Here is a 22,270-nt window from a genome sequence, read left to right as displayed (position 1 = left end):
TTTCACCATTGTGTCCAGTATTTTTGGAGAAGCCACCTAGAAACCCTACCTGCAAGGCTCAAGTGGAAAAGCAAGAACCCCTTCAATGTAAGGGAGTTGCAATGCATTGCTTTGGAACACAAATCTCTCTGGCAGTAAAGAGATGAAGGGAGGTGTCTCTCTGGTTGGTTCATTAAAATGCAATGTATGGTGCAGAACCCATACAGTCACTCCTTTTAAATCCCAGTGACTAAAAATTCTCACTCCTTTTGATGCTTAACTGACTGCAAACTCGTACTTCCTTTAAAATCCCAGATACTTGCATGCTCTACCCTGACCTTAGACTCATTCTAGCAGGGGATGGGGAGTGCAGGGTGATGAGGAGGTGCTAGCCCAAAGTCTAACACTTCTTTCCCCAGCAGCTGGCTGATCAAGGCTCCCTCTCTGCAGTCACTGCTACCTGATCCTCCTCCCATGGGAGGGGAATACATCAGGCCGGCTCTGTGAGGGGTTATCAATGCTTCCGGGAGGCGTTGATTAGGAATGGAAAGAGGGAGAGAGAAATATAGAGATGCAATGCAAAAGCTGACAGGCAGCGGCTGAACCGGTTGGATTAAATGGTTTCTCCGGGCTGGAGGGAGTTATGATGAATATTTTGCACTGCATGGTCTGGCCTCTGTGGATGTGACACGGGGCTCAGGATTCGGGAGACCCTCGCCCATCAGTGAGAGAGACCCTCACCCAGCAGTGAGAGAGACCCTCACCCAGCAGTGAGACAGACCCTCAGCCAGCAGTAAGACAGACCCTCACCCAGCAGTGAGACAGACCCTCAGCCAGCAGTGAGACAGACCCTCAGCCAGCAGTGAGACAGACCCTCAGCCAGCAGTGAGAGAGACCCTCAGCCAGCAGTGAGAGAGACCCTCAGCCAGCAGTGAGAGAGACCCTCACCCAGCAGTGCGAGAGACCCTCAGCAGTGCGAGAGACCCTCAGCCAGCAGTGAGAGAGACCCTCAGCCAGCAGTGAGAGAGACCCTCAGCCAGCAGTGAGAGAGACCCTCAGCCAGCAGTGAGAGAGACCCTCACCCAGCAGTGCGAGAGACCCTCACCCAGCAGTGCGAGAGACCCTCACCCAGCAGTGCGAGAGACCCTCAGCCAGCAGTGAGAGAGACACTCACCCAGCAGTGAGAGAGACCCTCAGCCAGCAGTGAGAGAGACCCTCACCCAGCAGTGCGAGAGACCCTCAGCCAGCAGTGAGAGAGACCCTCACCCGGCAGCCAGGCAGCCCCTCCACGGGATCAGACACCCCCTCCTCCCCCTGCCTCTGCTGCTTTATTACTCACCCGCAGCTGCAGCTGCCTCTTTATTTCCCTGCGGGCGCGGAGGTGCAGAAGAGCCGCAGCATTTTCTGCCCAGTGTCAGACCTGTGCGGCTGTGTATCCGGGTGCTTTAATATGTATGTTACAGTGAGCCTGAGCTTTAGTGGTCCTGTCAGTATCAGCCCCCTCTCCCCCCAGTGACTATTTGGACGGCAGCATTATAAGGAGGGGGAGCAGCTGCTGCTGCTGCTGCATTGGGCAGACAGAGTAGGAGAGGGGGGGTGCTGATTCCCAGTAACAGATACTAGTAACCCAGTGATCAATACCTCCTCTCTCACAGCGGATTATCAGAGGCAGAGGTAGGGAGGAGCGGTATAACTGCTATACCCAGTGATTGCATAAGGGGAGGAGGGGGTGTTATCGGGCTGCTTGCACAGGCGTGTGCTGTAATTGCCCAGTGACAGGACTGGCTGCGGATCCTGCCCCCCCCCCCCCCCCCCCCCCTCTCTGATGGTTGCATGCTGCAGGTGAGAGCTGCTCGGTCCCCGGGAAGGAGGCGGCAGTAGCAGCAGCAGTAGTTGGTACCATGGCCATAGACCGGCGGCGTGAGTCCTGGGGCAGGGAGGCAGAGGAGAACGGCTCCGTGTTACCGGCCTCCAGCCCGGCGGCGGCTGCTCCCCCCTCCTCCTGCTCCGATGATGCCCCCGCACGCCCGGATCCGGGCTCCCGCCCCAGCCCGCTGCTGCTGGAGTACGACCACTCGGTGCTGCCCTTCCTGGGCGGGATGGGGGGCTACCAGAGGCGGCTGGTGCTGCTCACCTGGATCCCGGCTCTGTGCCTCAGCTTCAGCCAGTTCTCCGACTCCTTCCTGCTGGACCAGCCGGACAAGTGGTGCAAGGAGAACAGCAGCCTGGCGGGGGGGAGGGGGGAGTCACAGGCGGGGGGGGGCAACACAACCCCCGGGGTGCTGCTCCAACTCACCACGCTGCAGCAGCAGCTGCTGCCCACCACCCTGCCACCCACCACCCTGCCACCCCACACCGGGACCACGCGGGACCACCAGGACAGCTGCCTGTGCCACGAGTGGAACTATCGCATCCAGGCGGGACTGGTGCAAAACGTGGTGAGCAAGGTAAGGAGGGGGAGGTATCCCCACACTGCCGCAGGGTACACACACACACGTGTGTATATGTACATATTAGAATTAGTGGAACTAGGGGGGGCGGCAGCCACCCAAAACTAGGTTTATATTACTGAATTTATATTTACAGGACCCCCGCCCCCCAAAATAACTCCTGCAAGTCTGTGTATTGAGGTCTGTGTGTGTATACACACACACACACACACACACACACACACACACTGCCTTAAGAGTAGTGATATAGTCTGCCTGGTTTAATGAAACTGAACAAATCTATTAGACGTTGGGGAGAGTTACTTTATCCTCCTTTTTTTTAATTTTATTTTTTCTCTAGAATAAATACAACATTTAGTAAGTAAGGATCAATGGGGGAAAAATGACTTGTATGTGTCCTCTTTTGATGGGGTACACAGATCTAGCAACATTATTTTGCAGGTGTGTCAAAGTATCTAATTTTCCTTCCTTGCATTGTGTTGTGAAACTGTGTGTGTGCTGCCCAGGAGGCCTGGAGTCCCTCTTGTAGAATAGCTTGTGTATGAGCAGTGGCGCTGGGCTGGGGACCTCTGCTTTAGGACATCTGCCTCTCTGCTGTCACACAGCTCTGATTTCCCCAGCTCTGTACACCAGGACCCTATCACAAGCACAGCGTGCAAGTGTTTCACCAATGTCCTTAATCCCCTTGCTCGCTTCTCCAAGGGCCTGCCATTTTCTGCACGTCTAGAGCCATGAAGGGGTTAATAAATTTTACAAACAAGTCCCCTGCTTTTTTTTTTTTTTAATTTATTTTGTTTAATGTAACAGTTATGGGGTTTAATGCAATGTTACGTTGGAAAGAGATTTGGTGTCCCAGCACATTCTAAAGACTTTTGATTGAATTCTTTATTAAAGGTGTGTTATTGCTGGCTTTTTAAGCATTTTTATATTTTTGTCTAACCCTGGCCATATAATGTTTGATTTTTAATGTTAATCTATGTATTTTTAAGGTTGCATTTATTTATTGTGCTTATACTGGCCAGTAGCCGTATTAGACACATTTGGCCAGGTGTTATCCCCTTGTTTGCCTTAGCGGCTAGTAACGCGTTATATGGAAATTCTGCCTAGCTGCTGTGGTAGCCAACGGGAGTAGGTAGTGTAGTGACAAGCTGACCACTTGGGCTACTATGGGGTTAAAATATTGTTATAAATGTTTAATATGTAATGTTTTATCTCCCTGTCTAGGTTGGTTTACATTATCCAACCTATGCATATATTGACCATTTTATACATAGGCAAGATAAGCCTAATGCCAGCCTGGGGTAGATGATAAATATTTGCAGTACTTTTTGGCATTAGCTAATTACCAATAAATATCAAGACTTGATGACTGGCAACATCAAAATGAGTAAATTAGCCGTATTTTACTCATTTTGGAGCCAGTCCAAATTATTTTTAATGTCCACATAAACATTTTTTTGTTTAAAGTGGTGACAAGTTGATTATTTGCACTTTAATAATAATAATAATAATACCCTTTTTTGTGGTGGTCTTTCCACTCTTTTGCTATATTGCTGTTTTATGACTCTCTAGGCCTTTGTCTCTTACACTAAAGTGAACAACTTTATATAAGAAGACGGGCCGTCGGACTGTCCCCTTTTTATGTTTCCTGCTCTCTTCCCGCCCCACTGATGCTTCTCTTGTGTTAGGCCGAGATTCAGGTTGCTTGGGTGTCCCTGGCACATTCTGAATCTGGATGTTTTGAAGAATGTGTTGACACTATCTCAAGTAAACTGGTGCATTTGGTAGCTTCACTCCATATAGTGTTGGTTCCAAATGAGTGTGTGGTAAATTTTATTAATAAGATTTTAATAAAATAATGAACTGAAAAAAAACTTGAATCCCCCCCATAGAATATGGTTTGGTGTTCAAGCGAGGTTACGTTAACTTGCCTTTTTAATATTTTATTTAAAAGCCATATCTTAGAGGGAACCTCGTGTGATCAAATGTTAACTCTGGAAGGGTTGCATGAAACCAAATGGTTTTAGTGGTGTGAATCCCTGAAAGCGTCCACATAGTTTTGATGTCCCTTTGTCTTCACCAGCATGGGGCTTTGCATATGCAAGCCTGACTGTCTTTAAATTGGCACTTGCAGATTTTGATAACAATAAGGGCTTTGTGTTTATTTCACTTGTAGCACTGCTCTTGTCTCTTTTGTTTACTGCCTTATTGTCTTCTATGATTGATTCTTACGCCAAAGGTTAGCTCTTTTTCCTCACTAAACTGTTGTCTGTCGGTAATTACATTGCATGCTTGTTCAGGTCTTCCTTTCTTTACCTTGCATACGCAATGAAACATTTCCCCATTGTTCTGAGCTGGGTGACAGGAGATGATGACATAGTTGGCAAGACTAGTTACAGCGATTGACTACATTTGGATTTATTAATGAACAGCTTTGCTTGGAAGCCTCATACATGTACATTTATTCCTGTTACTAAAGGACGTGCCACTTTATGTGCCTTCTAAGACACTTTCAGCTTTTTGTCTTTCAAAAATGTATGTTATTTTGTGTCTTTTCCTGAATGACTACCGGACTACCAAAATTGCTAATTTTAGCTTTGTTTTATCTCTCCTAAATATAATTTTAATGCAGCAGTGCTTCCCATTTTAGGGAAGAAAGCTTCACTCAGTGGCAGTAAGAAGGTAGAAATAAATTCAGGGCTTTGTCTCAAGATTGCTATACCTAATTAAAAAAAAAGAAGGAAATGTTGTTGAAAACAAAGCAATGCTCCCCCACCCTCACAACAACAAAAAAATACCTTGAATCAGGGTCCCTCTAGCCTCAATAATGAATATATTGTAGCTGTTTTTGGCTCAAAATAACAAATCCTAGTTGCAGGATCAAATTTATATAAAGTTGCAACGTCCTCTCTGGATGACTTTGCAATGTTCTGCTGGAATGATCCCTGATCACTCTGCCATTTGTTGTGAGGGGAGGAGGGGGGAGAGAGAGAAACAACTGCTTGTTGACCATGAACTGGGAGGGTAACTATAGGTCAGTAAACCACAGATCTGTTCTGGGGGACCACACGGGTCAGTAAGTTAGGGAAGAAAAAGAAAAGAAAACAGAACTGAGTGTTTGGCAGCATTAGAAGAGCTCTCCAACCTGTGGTACATGTGTAAAAGCAGCACTTGTGGTATAAGGCTGTTCATGATATGCCACATGCCTGTGGCTGTACAACCTTCAGCTGTTGGAGAGAGAAGGATGAAGTATGAGATTTTACACACAGGGCTCCACGCTTGTTATCATAAACTGATAACTCAATTTTGTCACCCCGGAAACATGTTATTCTTGTAAGAAAATTGTTCTTAAGGGGTAATTCTATAGGTGACGAAGCAGCTGGTTTGGCTAAAAGGCCCCCTAGACTTCAGTGTGTGTATATGTATGTCAAGAGCTTTAGCTATACTGTATATCCCTCCTGATGAGTGGAAATGTAATGTGAGAAATATAACCCAGCGCTTATAACAAATATACTAATTTAAAGTGCAGTTCTAACCCCATAAAAACCAACAACCTCTAGGTTGTAGTGAAATATAATAAAGCAAATTTCGGGAGCACTATTCACAGTGACTATAAATACAAATAAAGTGCTAATATAATATTGAATTAAAGTGCAATATACATATGTTTTTAAACACTGACAAGACTGTAACAATGGTATTTGGGACCAAGACTAAATTTGTAAAGCTTCCAGTGACTGAGCTCCTGATTAGAACCAATGCTAACACCACCCTAACACCTGTCACTAGTTTTAAATACCTGGGCTTATGGTTTGACTCCCACTTAACATTCGGGATGCACATTGATACCCTGACAACCAAGACCTATGCCAAACTAGGGGTACTTTACAGGAACAAATCCTCCCTAAGTCTCCTGGTCAGAAAGCGTATTGCACTGCAGATGCTAATGCCAATTATTGACTATGGAGACATAGTATATGGCTCGGCTCCTCAAACCCACCTTAGCAAACTTGACACCCTCTACAATTCAATTTGTCGTTTTGTTCTCCAATGCAACTACAACACACATCACTGCGAAATGCTCAAAGAACTAGATTGGTCAACACTAGAGTCTAGGCGCAAAGTTCACCTTTCCTGTCTCACCCTCAAATACTTTCTGGGCAAGCTACCCAGCTACCTGAACAAGCTCCTCACCCCTACCACATGCAGCACCTATCACCTGAGATCAGACTCCAAAAGACTATTCATGGTCCCAAGGCTCAAAAAAGTATCCGGACGTTCCTCCTCCTCCTTCCATGCACCCCAAAACTGGAACAACCTACCAGAGACTCTCATATCCACCACCAGCTTAATTTCTTTCAAATCTAAGGCTGTCTCACACTTTAATCTGGTCTGTAACTGTTTCATACGCTCATAATATATATTTTCTTTAACTGTGCACGTAATGTCTTGTATATAATGTACACCTTGTTCATTTATGTAACTGTACTTGTAACCATGTATTATTTGTTTTACTCTGTGCCCAGGACATACTTGAAAAAGAGAGGTAACTCTCAATGTATTACTTCCTGGTAAAATATTTTATAAATAAATAAATAAATTGTGTATTCACAATGTGATAAATTTACGTGCAAAATAAAAAGCCATGTGCAAAATCCTGCAATACAATATTATAATGGATGGTAGTGTTACCATAAGTGTTTGTGCAAATCATTTACAATCTGCATAATAAAGATTTGAAAATATGCTATGAAATTAAGCGATATACATATGTATGGTGATATTTCAATAAAAATAATGTGTGAATTCTTGCTGCACACAAAATATCAGATAAAGAAATGATACATTTACCTGCGCTCCTTTTAGTCCTAGGGAAGACCTGTATTTCGGCCCAAGTATCCAATGTAAATAGTGTGACGATGCTAGTCTCTGATCAGGAAGCGGACCCGCAGGGCTGAGGTAGAAATGCAAATAAACCGACCAGAGCCCAGGGACAGAGTCCTCCTGTAAAGAGTATCCGTAGTCTGTAAGCAGGCAGGGGTGAGGACTGGCGGCAGTGGTGCAGAATCCAGGCGTCAAGGCAGGCAGCAAGGTCGGGGTCAGCAACAGGGAAATCCGATGAACAGAGGAGCCACAGCAAGCCACACGGAAGGCACAGGAACTAGAAGGCTCAGGAACTAGAGCCCAGCGTGGCCAGGAACACAGCTAAACGCATACAATGCTCGGGCCGGGACTGGAGTCACTAGCTGCTATTTAAGCCCTGGAACAGGTGCTGCCAGTAACCAAAATGTCCACAGCAGCCAGGTAAGGGTGGGTTCCAGCCAAAGCCTGGACTGGAACCCTTACAAAGATGGACAAAGGCACACGGATTTGAATGAAAAAAAGAATTTATTGTGCCATAAACAACAACGTTTCGGCCCCCATCAGTACACAGAGAGTGAGACAGACGCAGGGCCTCACAGATGTCCCAGCCACCCAAAATGTCACGAGATCTTGTGACGTCACAAACAAGGAAGTGAGCGCCGAGTGAACCTCCAGCGCTCCCCCAGCTCACGAGCAGGCAGAACAGGCACAAGAACATCGTGGACTGGAACTCAGGACACGGAGAATCCCCAAAGACCCCTGTACAACGAACTTGCAATTTTTTTCAAAATGTGAGGTGTAATTGCTGTGGATCTACCACACTATAAAATTAATGTTACATTTCACACAATTGGATTTTTCTCTCTTTCTCCTGCCTTATGAGAAGAAAAGAAAAAGGAGTGTTGATGGTTTTATTGAAATATCACCATACGTTTTTATCGCTTAATTTCATAGCACATATCTTTTCACCTTAATTATGCACACCGTAAATTATTTGCACAACACTTATGGTAACACTACCATCCATTATAATATTGTATTGCAGGATTTTGCACGTGGCTTTTTATTTTGCACGTAATTTATTACATTGTGAATACACAATACATATGGAAAACAGAGAAAAACGGAGCTAAACACACTAAAAAATGAGCACCTGATATATAACTCTAGTAAATAACTCAAATAAATCAAAGATGGTTACAAGTCCAGTCCAGGAGACGAGCAATGAATAAAAATAGGGACTGGCGTCATCGCGCTACTTTTGAGTGGCGCTCGTGTACCGAAGGGTTCACGCTGTCACGTGTGGTATATCAGCTGGAGAGGAGGGACGGACTTGCATCATCACACCGTGCCTGCGGTTTCCATCGGGTTGTAGCTGCTCTTGGTGTCGGTGTCGGAGGACTCTTGCTCCCTGCAGCGGCTCATGTAAAGGCAGGTGGTGTCCTTTTGATTGCTATCCGGAGGTTCCCTCAGCTGGCGGTGGTCACTAAAGCTGCACCGTTACGTGTTTTAAAGATACCCTTATGTGAATCTTCAATTTTTATATCTTGTAAGTGGGCATTGTCTACCACTCATCTTTTATTAAATAAATCCCCATTGTTTTTGGTAATGCACTAGGTGTGTGCGCTGTCTTTTTTTTTTTTTTTTTTCTCTCTTTCTATACAATACATATTTATTGCACTTTAATTCAATATTGCATTAGCACTTTATTTGTATTTATAGGCACTCCCCAAAATGTGCTTTATTATAGAGTGGAAATTTAAGTCAGCCTAGTGAAAGATGTAGCTGCTGATTTGTGATTTGGACTGCGTGCTTTAAGGCGACACAAACTGCAGGCCGTATGGAGGCAGCGGGGTTCACGCTCACTGCCGCAGCCGCAAATCGGACACCCCACAATGCCTTGTGCTGACTGTGCTGATCCTTGTCCTCATCTCAATCAGGCCTGCATGAAAAATGTTGGGCTGTGCGCTGTAAGGCAGGGGTGCTTGGTTTGAGGCTCCAGCAGGAGCAAAGGGTCTATGTGGGTTATGTGAAAAGGGAAGGGGTGTCTGTGGCGTGTCTGCGTGGTCATTGTTTCGTACTTTAATAACTGTAGTAAACATAGAATCCAAGCTCCCTGTAGTGACATTGTTGGGGACAGATGTTTGGTGGTTTTGCATTGTTTGTAACAACCAGCAAACTGAATATTGTAAGCTCCACAGGGCGGGGACCTGTGTCTACAAAATGTCTCTGTAAAGCGTTACGTAAAACTAGCAGCGCTATACAAGAACTTATTATTATTATTATTATTATTATTATTACCACCAAAGTGGCAAAAACGGCACCAAGTTGAATCTACAGCAGCAGGAACAATACCCTTTCCTCCCCCAAAAGAAAATGTATATCCAAATGGCAAGAAAAATTCAAAATGCTGATGCATCACGTACTAGTGTAGAAGTGTCATCATTGTCCACATTTTATTAGACTCTTCATCTCATGTTTAATGGTTTCAAGGAGCTCTTTCACCATGAAACATTTACATTTCATAATGTATCTAGGCCCCATCTGAAACACCACTAAATGTCCAAGAAAACTCAGAAATGACTCATCTGGCAAAGTGTGTGTGTATAAAAAATTGCTTCGATGTTTCCCCATTTTAACACATCCTTCAATATGGCATATTACACTGTGAAAAATAACAAGCCATTTAGCGGTATGGGAGGCTTAAAAGGCTTTGGCATAAAAATTAAATATCGACTTGTGAGATGTATACCAACCATAAGCAATGTAAAGCGTTTGAAGCACACTGCAAATTGCATGTGTGAAGATGTTGTGGCAGATGTCGAATTCCTATTTCTGTTCAATATTGGATGGTTTAATTGATCAGTCTAATATTAAAGTAGTTATATATGCAAGATACTCAGGAAAAAAATGAAAACGCAGAATAATTTTTAGTAATTGCTCCCTTGCACAATTGCATAACTTCAGGTTATCTCAACAGCATTGACAATGAGTTTAGCAAATTGGGCTTAGATTGGAGGAATGAGAAGTGACTTATAGGTCTTGGGACAGATGGGGCTGCTTCATTGATCGGTGCAGTTAATGGATTAGCGTTAATGTCAAGCACTTGGTAATAGTACATTGTGGGGCTTGTAAGCTCCAATTAAGTGTTTTAAAAGTCTGTTCAAGATGTACCATTTTATTGATGGCGTTGATCATGTGATCGTATCACTTTTCACATGTTAAACTGTTTCAGTAAGAAGCAGAAGTAATTGGCAAAAACCCTGTAGGAAATCCATAAAGCTGCAAAACGTACAGTCTGTTAGGTGGTTAGAAAGCAAAGTGGGTATCGTAAGAGCTGTCGTAGTAAACTGGGCTACTAAGCGCAGAGTTTAATTCCGAGTACAATGCGTGGCACAAATTTAAAGTCTGTAGTAAGGAAATGGCACTGAAAGATCTGGTGGCTAAAGCTGCATCAAGAATGAAGAGCTTTTCCTACATGGAAAAAACAAATGGTGTCGGTTTTACTAATATCAGCAGCTAGTTGTGAAAGTGGCTTCAGTCAAATGAACCCAATTAAAGAGAAATTCCATTGGAAATGTAAAGCCTAAATGCGCTAATGACAACAGTTCATTTTAAATGGACCATCTCTTGTGCAGTTTGAACTTAGAAATACAATAAATAGGTGTTAGTTACTTTAGTGCCAAAACAGCTAGGCCTACTTCCAGGCACACATTGTACGTGCACAAGCACCGCAGCCGGAAAATCCAGAAGTGCTGCTGTTAGGCAAGTTCTAACTCTCTCTTATGGTTTATTTAAGTATGTGTCTATCGTGGAGGGAAAAAGTTTTGTTTAAGTGTAGGCAGCAATTCATGTATAATTTGTGGTGAATTAGAGACTTTTTTTGTTGTTTGAATCTTTGTGTGTTTGTCATATTACAACATTACTCTGAGTCGTCGTCGTCGTCGTCGTCATTTTGCAATGAAGTAGGTTTTTCCATTAAACAAGGTAAAGGTAATCTGTAAAAAAGCAAATATAAAGATTTTTGCCCCTGACTAATGCCTTTTCTGCCTCGATGTTTCAGATCTAGAAAAAATAGCTGCAACCTTTTTTGTTTCAGAATTTAGTGTTAAGAGGTTTTTTTTTTTTTTTTGTTAATGCAATATATTGAATTAAAGTTGTGTATTAGACTGCGTTTATACTGACGGCAACGCGACCGATGCCGTCGCCATTGGCAAAAGTTGAACTTTAGTTTTGAGCGACGTCGCTGGCAACAAGGCCAGTGATGTCACCGAGGGGGAGGGCAAAGTGCAGTAGGCGCTCTGTTATTGGTTTAGAGACAGTCACATGTGGCGACTGTCTAAAAAAAAAAATCAAATAACAGTGACTACAAAATTTTTGGTCGCGCTTACTATAAGCACATGCGACGGATTCAATGTATTTGTTTTGGAGCGACGTCGCTGGGCATTATAAGCGCAGCCTAAGGCTGTGCATATAGTGAAGAAGGTGCCGTCGCGGCAAAACAAATGCATTATCGCCGTCGCATGTGCTTATAGTGCACGCGACGGCGACGGAGCGACAGTGCTACCAAAAATCTGGCAGTCACTATTATTTATTTATTTATTTTATTTTTTTGCGCGACGGTCTCCCCTTGTGGCCAATCGGGAGCTTCTCCGTCCCTCTGCCTTCCCCTTTTATGGCTGCAAGACCAGCAACGTTGCCCAAAACTAAAATGCAACTCTAGCGCCGTCGATAGCACTATAAGCGTGGCCTAAGGCCAGGTCCCCCCTGACTACTGCAGTGCCCGCTGTGGCGGACACTGCAGGGACAAGAACCACCCCACAATGGGGCCAGGCCCGCTGCGAGGGGGGGCCGCCGCGCCAACAGACTCCTGCTCAAGAGCAGGAGTCGCGACGGAGTGCTATGCCACACCCCCCGGCAGTTCAGCCAATGAGAGTGAACCTGCCGGGTGATGTCACGGCCACGCCCCCCTGTTTTTCCCCCTACAGCTCTCTGCAGACCGGGGAATTCGGCTGCACGCAGCGCCAGCCTTGCAGAAGCGCAGGCCGCAGGCAGCAGGCCGCAGCCTAAATCTCTGGCAGTGAGTGTCAGTTATTGTAACAAATATGAGATCCATTTAACATAGTTTGTAGCATTATCTGATTTCAAGAAGTTCATTACATATTTACACTGTGGTTTTCCCTAAAACATACCCAAGCCAAGTCTAAAGTAAATGGTATCTGGGGCCGCATTCAATGCTGCCCCTGAAAAATCAGCATATTGTATTTTTAATATTTCTTTACACTTCCAGTCCATTAACGATGGTTTATATATTTGTAAACCACTTTCCTGATTATAGGTGCTGATAGCACATTGCTGGCCCAGATGGCAGCATAGTGTTTTAGGAATGCATAATATAAAGTGGACCTAACAAACGGGGCTGCTTTATTTTGTTTTTTGTTTTTTGTGGTTTTGGTCACCTCTGGCCTCAAATACCATAATAACCAGCAATTGATCACCCCTCAGCAGGGTTTCTTCTAGTGCTTTTTACTCTAGGTGCGAAGATTCGCACATCAAGCCAGCAGTGGTTTCCACGATATTCCCTAATGTTGTCCCTAAGGGTGTCCTGCATTTATGTGCGGGGGTGTGTGGGGGGATTGTGGGTAGTTGAGCGTGTGGGAAAGTATACATTTATTGTTTCTCTAAGCGCAGGAGAGCGTGTGTGCTCGCATATCTATATATGCAAGTAACTGTCGCAAGTGCCGCCCGCTCAGTGCTAGTGGGGACGCAGCCTTAGACAGGTCTGCAACGCTGCCTTTCATCCATTATCACCTAGCATATAGTGCTTCCACTGCAGCAAGGGATTCTGGGACACAACATGCGCATGAGCATTTCCCAGAATGATTTGATTTAATTTATCACGAGCTGAACCAGCGGTACTCAACTTATGGCATTGTAGACGCCACTTGAACCAACTCCTTTTTCTAAAGATGTTTATCATTGTGCAGGATGACAGTAGAAGTGTCCAACGAGCCATATGTACCAAGGGCTTTGACGAGCGCCTGGCTTCCCACCGCACAGGCTGTTTTTAGCATTGAGTTATAAGGAACAAAGTGTAGGGTATAGCACTTTACAGCATAATATATCTCAACTGCTATTGATTTAGAAATAAATATTGACCGTATTGGAAATACACCCAGGCAGGAAATAATAGATGAATTATTACTCGTCCTGCTTCCCCTTTTCAGTGGTTGAATTAAGTGCACATTTCACAGAAAAGGATGGGAAGACTACTTTCTGTGTAGTGACTGTGCCGCATGATTACAGGTCTATATTGGTTATTTCAATAGGGTAGTGTTAATAGTCTGCCCATGAACACTTGCATACGTCTAATGTCTCCCAGATGGATTTTGCACTTGGACTTGTAATGTTGCTTTCCACACTTTGGTATGTGATTGTGCGAAATCTCTGAAGACTTGTAGAAATCAAAACTGTATTTATGTGTGTGTGTGTGTGTGTGTGTGTCTCATAGTATTGAAGCAGGGGGTCACCGGAACAGAACCCCATTCTTTTCAGGTTCGAGGACCCCCTGCTTCCTTAGGCTGATATTATTATACTCGCCACGCACGCTCGTGCTTCAGGCGATGGGATGGCGGAGGCGTGGCCGTGACGTCAAGTGAGCGGTTCGCCCTCATTCACTGAACCGTGCACATGACCCAGCCGTCGCACGGCAAAGACATTCATTTGTCTTGCTGAGAATCGCGTGCTTGGTCGCGCGCACTATGTGCGCCTTCATTGGTATTTATTAGTTTGTTGCGGCCAGTATAAACTTGGCTTTAGGTGCTTACCTGTGTAGTAGGTGGCAGTGGACGCTCTGTTAGCGAGGATCGCGTAATTGTCCCCTTTCAAAGCTCCCATGTTGCATAGGCCAATGGGAAGCCGTGATGTCATCTGGTGCAGCTTCTTATTGGTTCACGTGACATGGAGCCTTACAGTAACGAGGCTGGTTTATTTAAGCCAGCACAAGGGCATTCTGCCATAAACGTTGGGCTGTGGCCATAGTGCGCTCGCGACTCCTGCAAACAGATTAGCGCGGCTGTCGCTGAGCGATTTCTGTCCTCCGCTAACGTGTGATTGAGAGGCGTGGCTGTGACATCACCAGGCTGAACAAATGAGGTTTGCCCTCCATTGGTTCAATGGCTCACATGACGCGGCCGCAACGTGTAAAATCAAATGGATTTGTCCCCAAATCCTGCCGTGTGCAGTATGGCCGGATTGATGCACTTAAATAATTTGTTCGTGCCACTGCGCGGTCGCGTGCAGTATGTCCGCAGCCTTAGTTTTATGTACTGCTATATATTAAGATATTTAAAGTAGTCATATAATATGCAATATGGCAAAAGAAATAGCTGCTTTCAACACTGCCACCTTGGAATGTGTAATGGATATACTGAACGGTGCCACTATTTTCCAATTTAAAAAAAAAAAAAAAAAAAATCCCATTCCACATTTTTGTATATTGCCTGAATGCCTTTTGATTTGAGGGTAAAAGGGAATCTTTAGAAGTCACTGCTCTCGATGTAGGGTTGTTATGTTTGGTAAAGGAAAGTATTTTCTCCATATGACCATGTTTGTGTGGATATGTCACGCTAGAAATACTGTTTGAGTTATACATTTAATTACGGTTTTTGTCGACCAGGGTAATAAAACATTTAATAGTCTGCTTTCATTGCATCTTACAGAATGAGGTAAGCGGAGTTTGGTTTGATACTTCTGATAACCTCAGTTGCATGTGATCACTAACATAGAGGTGAAATATCTAAAATATATTACGTGAGCTCTGTAAACTTCTGCTATTAATACGGTGATGCATTAGGTTTTTATTTTTTAAGCATGGGCATTCAGATATAATATTATTATTATTATTAGTATTATTATTATTATTTCAAAATCAATGTTTTTCCTAATTGTTAAAGATCATTGATTTTTTTTGTTTGTTTATTTCCCCCCCACCCACCCACAACACAAATGTGTGTGTGTGTGTGTGTGTGTGTGTGTGTGTGTGTGTGTGTGTGTGTGTGTGTGTGTGTTATATAGCACCTTTTTTAATAGCCCTGACTTTTCAGTGACTGCACCACATGTAGTGTAGGCAGTAGGACAAACACCTCTGTAGAAGACACAACTACATGTAGCATTTACAAGGGCCTGTCACGTGCTCTGCTACAACCTTTTGCTACCTGCTCATGTTATACATTGATGTTAAGCTCTGTTGCTTGTATTATACAGGATAATTGCCAGATATTTGTGCACACACGGTCTCCACTGTCGTATCACGAGGCTGTGTCTCTATTTCCTCTTCCTTGGGGCCTGTCTCCCCTCACACATGTTTTATAAATTCATAACACTGATAATAGCGATTAAGTAAGTTCTATAGGCTGTTCATCCAAAATTTATATGACTTGCAGTTATGTGCAGGAAAAGTCATTACATAGAAATACATCTGAGGTTAGGTGTCACGGAGACCAGGTTATTTACACCTTTTTTACCGGGATCATATATAGAGCAAAACAAGGTAATGAAATAAATTGTAATTTATTCGGCATAAATTCGCTTACACAAAATACAGACAAAGACACACTTACTTTGGGACTGGGGTCGAAAACTAGACTTTCCGAGGTGCAGGGAACTCTATGGGAGAGGTGTGGTTTGTTTGTTTTTTTGTTTTTGTTTTTTTTAAACACCCTGACCGGGACTTGGCCCAGAATCTTCTGGAACCCAAATCGTTCCACCGCTATGTTCTTTTCTGAGAAATTGGTCCCTCCTGACCGCAGGTTAGTCCAAATCTCCTGGAACTCAAATTGGCATAAAATCCAAGCCGCATCCTCTATGTTCGATTTTGAGGACTTGGCCCCGAAAAGCTGGACTTAGACTCTGGCGGGCAGACTTTTCAGGCTTGAAATCAAAGCTGGTGGCTCTGCTATTCGCGCATAAGTGACTTTGAAAAGCCGGCCCGTGCTCTTACTACAGGGAACTCCGAATCTGATTGGCTCACAGATTCTTACAGTATTCGGAGGTTCATTCAAAAAACTCAGCAACCAATCAATGCGTGGGAACTTTCCCAAGCAGCCAAGCCGGCTTGAAAAGCTGGATCTGCGGGAAATCTGAAATAGCAGGCTCGCGCATGTCTCTTGGCTATCTCTCTCCCTGGTATCTCAATGCCACCCACTGGACAGGCTCCACCAGATTTGGCAGAGCAAGTGGCATCCCGGAGGGCTGCCATTGATCTCCAGACCTGGTACTCCACCTTTCCCGGCTGACCAAATGGTATTCACACCACCTGGGCATCCTCTGGTTGCTTTGAACTCTGATTTCCAGCAGACTTACCGGCGCCTATGGGTTAGCTCGGGTAGCCTGTTTAGACACCGGTTCCGAATGTGAAAGCCCACTACATTAAAGTACATTTTTATACATTAAGGGGTATTTTAATATACTTCTGAGTCTCTGGGTACAGGGGACAGAAGAAGAAAAAGGATGTAGTTATATTTCTATCTGCCTTTTCCCCACACACTTTTTTTATCTTGGACTCAGACTGGACTCTGAGTCCCCCCTCAACCTTATAAACGGTTGGGGCACCCACAAACCCTATGCTAGTTGTGGGACACCTGGGCACTGGCTAGGGTTTCCCTCAGCTACAGGAATATGTTTTATCCCTGTGCCCCATTCTCCTTTCTGGTTGTGCTGAAACAGGGTAGCCTAGTGGTGAGTTGCGCTGGCGTTTTCAAGGGGACATTTATAGGGGAACCGACAACTCCACAACCCCCTTAGCACATTCTGTCAACGGTTCCTCTGCAAAAAAAAAAAAAAAACTTGAAACTCGTACCCTAGCAATCCCTGCTTGCTGGCATGCCCAGAAAGGGAAAAACACGAAAAATACCTTTATTACATACAATATAACAGAATGGTACATTGTTACTGAGCCCAAGAGCTAACTCTTGAACCCTTATACGCGGATCAGTGGTAACCAAAACGGGCTTGACTCTTATTATTTGAGCCTGGTTACCCCCTACCGTCACATTGGGTTAACCAATTTTCATATAGTTCTTATTCACTACAGTTGCATCCCAATATACCTGGAGCAATGAAGGACAAAGGTCTGTAGGTAATAACCTGTTATAGAAATACCTCTTATGAAATCCATATACCACCGCAACTTGAAACTTCCATAAAGAATGATTTATGATTTGCAGCTGGCTTACACTTGGGAGGTTTTTCATTAAACTGCAATAGTGCCAATCCGGGCACGATCACACAGCATTTCCCATTTAAGTTTTTAGTGCCCAAGATGATATTACAGTTCCATAAAAAAAAATTCCATTAGTCTCTCAATCACATCTCTGCCTCCCTAACTCGTCAGGTTATATTGTTTGGGATTCAAAAGAAAATGAAGACGCGGCCAGATAATGGCAGTGGGTGACTGAAGTTCTAGTTACCGAACCATAATATCTCAATTGAGTCGGCACGTCTGCTTTCTGTGTATATACCAAATTAATTAATTAATATATGTAGCGGTCATGTAAAATGGCTACAGTCATCTCTCCTGCTGACAGTAAGGCCTGGTAAGTTGTGGGCATGCCAGCAGTAATTATGGAGGTTTGCCCTCACACCCTGGTGGGGTGCCCTGTGTATGGATGGGAGTGGTCACATGCTCTGACTCCATGGTTAGTGATGTCAGAGGTGTGTCAGCTTCCAGAGTGTACATAAGGCACAGCACTGTGTCTAAGAGTTAGTTCTGCCAGAGTTCTGCTAAGTGGAGGAGGAGTTCTGTTAGTAGTCTTGAGAGTTCTAGCAGATGGTTATGTTATAGTAACTGAAAAGGAGACTGTGTCCAGGGACCTGGCACAGGGCAGAGATCCCTGCGGGGATAGGGAATCCCTAGCGGAAGGAGAAATACACCTTTTAAAGGGGGGCACTGACTGAACATGAGTGGCTAGAAATCTACTGCGAGGGGCAGCTAGCCCACTCAGGCAATAAAGATGTTCTCAATCACAAACCCTCTCGTGTACATGTGTGGAGTGAATGTACAGAGAGGAGCACCACGACGGAGTTCCTCAACAGGATCATCCCCATGCGGACGCAGGGACCCTGATGAGGTGGAGGCGCTGCACTGGAACTAGGTGAGACTCAGCATACTACCTCAGCTTCCTGTCTGGACGGGTCCTCCCCACACACCATCATGCGGGAGACTCAGGAGTCCTGTTGCCAACAGGTGCACCACCAGACACTACCACACTGTAATGGGGGCCGGTTAGACCACAGGGGCCAATGTGAGATTGGGTGGGTCAGGCCGGTTCAGAAAAACCGTTACATATATAATAGGCAAGTGTGGCCTTTTGATACTGAAGACCCACATTTTTATTTGAAAGTCCCCTGGTGTGCTGTTCTCTAGGAAAACTTACTTATGGGAAAGTACCCCGACCATCCAAAATATTACACAGTACAAGATTAAAAATGGACATATGTAGATGTTTTCTGTCGCAGAATACATGCCATCATCTTGTATCCAAGTGGCCTGTTTAATGCTCGAAGCAAAAGAAGAGTTTAGCAGACCTGTAATGAGTGAATCTTAATTGGAAACACTAATTCCAGTGCTACAATGCCAGGTGGTATTATGGATGTTTTTAAATGAGTCACAGGAATGATGGCTAAACAAATCAGATGGTGGTAGTGAGTCATTGCCACCTCCCCTTCACAGGCCCACTCTTGGGGAGAGTAACATTGCACCAATACTGCTTGTGTTCTGAAGTAACTCTTAATGCTGATTTATCTTCTAAGCCAGGGGAAGCATTGTGCCTCCTCATGATAACCAGCATAACATCCCTCATGATAACCGGCATAACATCCTCTGCGGCCAGACAATGCAGAAAGTCCAAAGCAATGCATTGCTATTACCATGGGATTAAACTTGTCTAAGAATTGTGAAGTGTCACAAATCGGTGTATATTTTACTATATTCTGTCTGATCTAATACTTTATTGTAGTCCTATTACTGTAAAAGGTGAAACTGCTTTACAACTTAACACTCCATTACAACTTTCAAATTGCTGCATAACGATCTATGTAGATTATGAAGACGCACAGCACCCTTTGTACCACTGGTTGACATTTTGCATCTACTGACGCACTCCCTCAGTGTTTCATAATGTGCTTCTGTACATTGGTGTAACAGGTTTATGTAGTGTCTGTGCTCATACCTGCATACAGCAGTGTTAAATAGTCCGATGTTCCACTGCTGTGCATGTCCTTGCATGTCCATAGCGTGATTTATGTACGGTTTGACACATTATTGGATCGGTATGAAAGTTAAACATAAATGATGAGTTATATGAGATCTATGGAGTTATACACTTGGTTCACTGCAATGTATCCTTGCTTATAGATGCACTTCTGTTTCTCTAGAATAGCCCTACAGAGGGAAAGTGTGCATACATACATAATCATTTGAGGCAGAGTGCATAGCATGAAGGTCAGAGCTGCATTGCTTATTTCATGTTGAATAATGGTTACACTTTATGAAATTGTGCTTCATTTAAGTATTTTGGATTGGGGGATGATTGTGCTTCATTTAAGTATTTTGGATTGGGGGATGATTGTATTGGTTAATATAGTAAAAGACGGCAAGAGAAAAATGTAGAGCGGATAGTAAAATGTTTTCACAAATCATTGTATTAGTTTGGTAGAAAAGCTGTTCTGTAGCTGTGGAAGTGAAGTAGAAAATGTACTGTGGCAGCACCACCAGAAGGAAACCGAAATCGGGTATGGAAACTGTCCCTGGTGCCTTTGCACCGCTAGTCTGTTGCAGTGCGCCAGGTCCAGCTTTCATTGCTTGACATCAAAGCGCTGTGACCGGCGATGTCTGACAGGTCTGTGCTGATTGTGGAGTGGGGGTATCGGAGAGCAGGCAGCAGAGGCGTGCATGGGTGGGAGCGAGGCAAAGAGCTGCAGGACTCTGCTTGCCACTGCTCTCCATGAGGTCATGGGGAGTGTGTGTGTGTGTCATACAGAGCCACTGCTGATTTGGGGGGGGGTGATTTTGCAGGAGTCAAAGTTGAGCAGAGGACAGAGACTGGCACAGCTGCAGGCTGCACTCTCCTCACCCCCACTGCTCAACAAAACTTTGGCTCCAAAAGTTGTAGCTGGCTGCCAAGCTTTTATAATTTTTTCGTACTCATGCTAGCATAGCAGACGAAGGTGTGCTATTGCCAGTCGAGGCAGTGACTGACAGCTTCGTCATCACTGGTATGACGAGGTGATTATTGTACTTGTATAAAACTCAAGCATTATTGTCATTGTGCACTTAATACACATCACTGTGCCTTCAGCGAAACTGAACAAAGTCTTGAGTTTCTTGAGCTGTTTTTTAGTCCCTGCGTCAGAGCCATAGCAAATAATTGTTTTACTAGGCCCTGCTTTGCCTAGTAAAATAAAGTTGCACATTTGTCAGTTTTAAGATCTAACAGATTGCATTGTGAAGTTGTGCGCAGGGCTTATCTAGATCCTATACAGAAATGTTTGCATGCTGGGAATGTGAGAAGAAAATATCTTAACTCGACAATTCTCGGCCAAGATGAAAATGTGCCACACTGTAGCAAAAATGGATAAGTAGGTTTTATCAGAAGGAAACAGATAACAGGATTCTCTCTCTCTCTTCGCCCAACCCCCCCACCCTCCCCCCGCCCCTCACCCTGACTTGTGACAGTAAATCTAAAGAAGAGCCTTCTGGTTATCTGTAGGACATGTATCTGATCGAACATTTGGTGCTCAGTTTTATGCTATTGTGTTCCAGATGGTAATCTTGATCTCCCTAAGAACTGGTGGATTTGTATTTACTTTATCCAAACCTGCTATACATACAGGAAATTCCAAAGAAGACAGTGGTGATGCTGTCTATATATGTGAACCAGTACTCACTAAATAAGCACACAGGTTCTTCATGAATATTTATTTCATAGTTTGTTTGTTTTTTCCTAATGTGCTACTCGCTAAAACTCTGTACTAGAGCGTGTGGTTGGTAGGAGTAAAGCAGTTGTAATGTCATTGTAATGTCATTGCTTTTTGGAACTGGGGAACTTTATTTGAAGCCTAGTGTTGGCTTTTGGGACCTTGAACAAGTCACTTTTATGTACCTATGCCTCCGTTTGTAAAATTAGATTGCTGGCTCTACGGGGCATGCTCGGAGTGTGTGTGTCCCTCAATGAGCTGTCATACACTCCACTCTCTTGGCCGCAATTCTGTCTGAATCAGAGCGAGAGGAAGTGTTGGGGAAGGGAGGATGGGAGCGTTTGGCAGCTCCATGAGAGCTGCAAGAAAACTGCATCTCTCCCTTGTCAGGCAAGGACCAGGAGATCACGGCCCCCGTACCTCAATTCCTACCTACTCCAAGGACTGTCTCAACACCTTCCCCACCCTGGGACAATTGCTTGAAGAGTGTGGAGGACTGTATCTGGAACGTTCAAAAGTTCCAGTCTTGAAATGAGCAGAACGTGATGATGAATAAAGTAGTCTGTGGGGGAGATGCATCGGTACAGTACAGTTCTAACCGATAACGGATAGTCTCTGGCTCGTTCATTGTGAGCAGTGTTTCCCAGGCTTGCTGAATGAATTCTCTCATCCATCACATGACACCTGAGACCTATGGAGGATCAATAATAAATACTGTGTGGGGTTTTTCTTTTTCATTTTGTCCCAAAGCAGGGTTCTCAATCTTCTGGATTCAGAGACGATTTTAGGCTTAACCAATAAATGCGTACGTGTGTATGCACCATATAAATGGATATTGTAATACAAGACCTGTTCTGCAGTAGAGAGCTTTCACGATGGAAAGAAGCGGAGCACAGCAATGAAGTAAGGGGGCTAGGCACCGGTAAGTACAAGGTGAAAAGTTCTTTAATCCATGGTAGACATCATGGTGTGAGGATAAGTAAAATCTCTAACGCGTTGTC

At 44.3% G+C, this 22,270-nt stretch overlaps 1 protein-coding gene across 2 annotated transcripts in view; it reads left to right on the top strand.

Annotated features, from left to right (window-relative positions):
- The first annotated feature begins 545 nt into the window (after positions 1-545).
- SLC22A23 (solute carrier family 22 member 23) overlaps positions 546-22,270 on the top strand; it is a 140,223-nt gene continuing 118,498 nt past the window's right edge. Inside the window, exon 1 of one of the 2 annotated variants that reach the window (XM_075585763.1) lies at positions 546-2,426. In XM_075585763.1, the coding sequence (XP_075441878.1) occupies positions 1,881-2,426 (546 nt within the window). In that variant the 5' untranslated portion in view covers positions 546-1,880. The remainder of the gene's footprint in view (positions 2,427-22,270) is intronic. The other variant, XM_075585762.1, reaches the window with a different exon arrangement.

The sequence above is a fragment of the Ascaphus truei genome, chromosome 2 (assembly GCF_040206685.1).
Source record: "Ascaphus truei isolate aAscTru1 chromosome 2, aAscTru1.hap1, whole genome shotgun sequence".
Lineage (NCBI taxonomy): Eukaryota > Metazoa > Chordata > Amphibia > Anura > Ascaphidae > Ascaphus > Ascaphus truei.
Note: the sequence above shows the minus strand (reverse complement) of the source record. Positions and strands in the feature narration are given on the sequence as shown.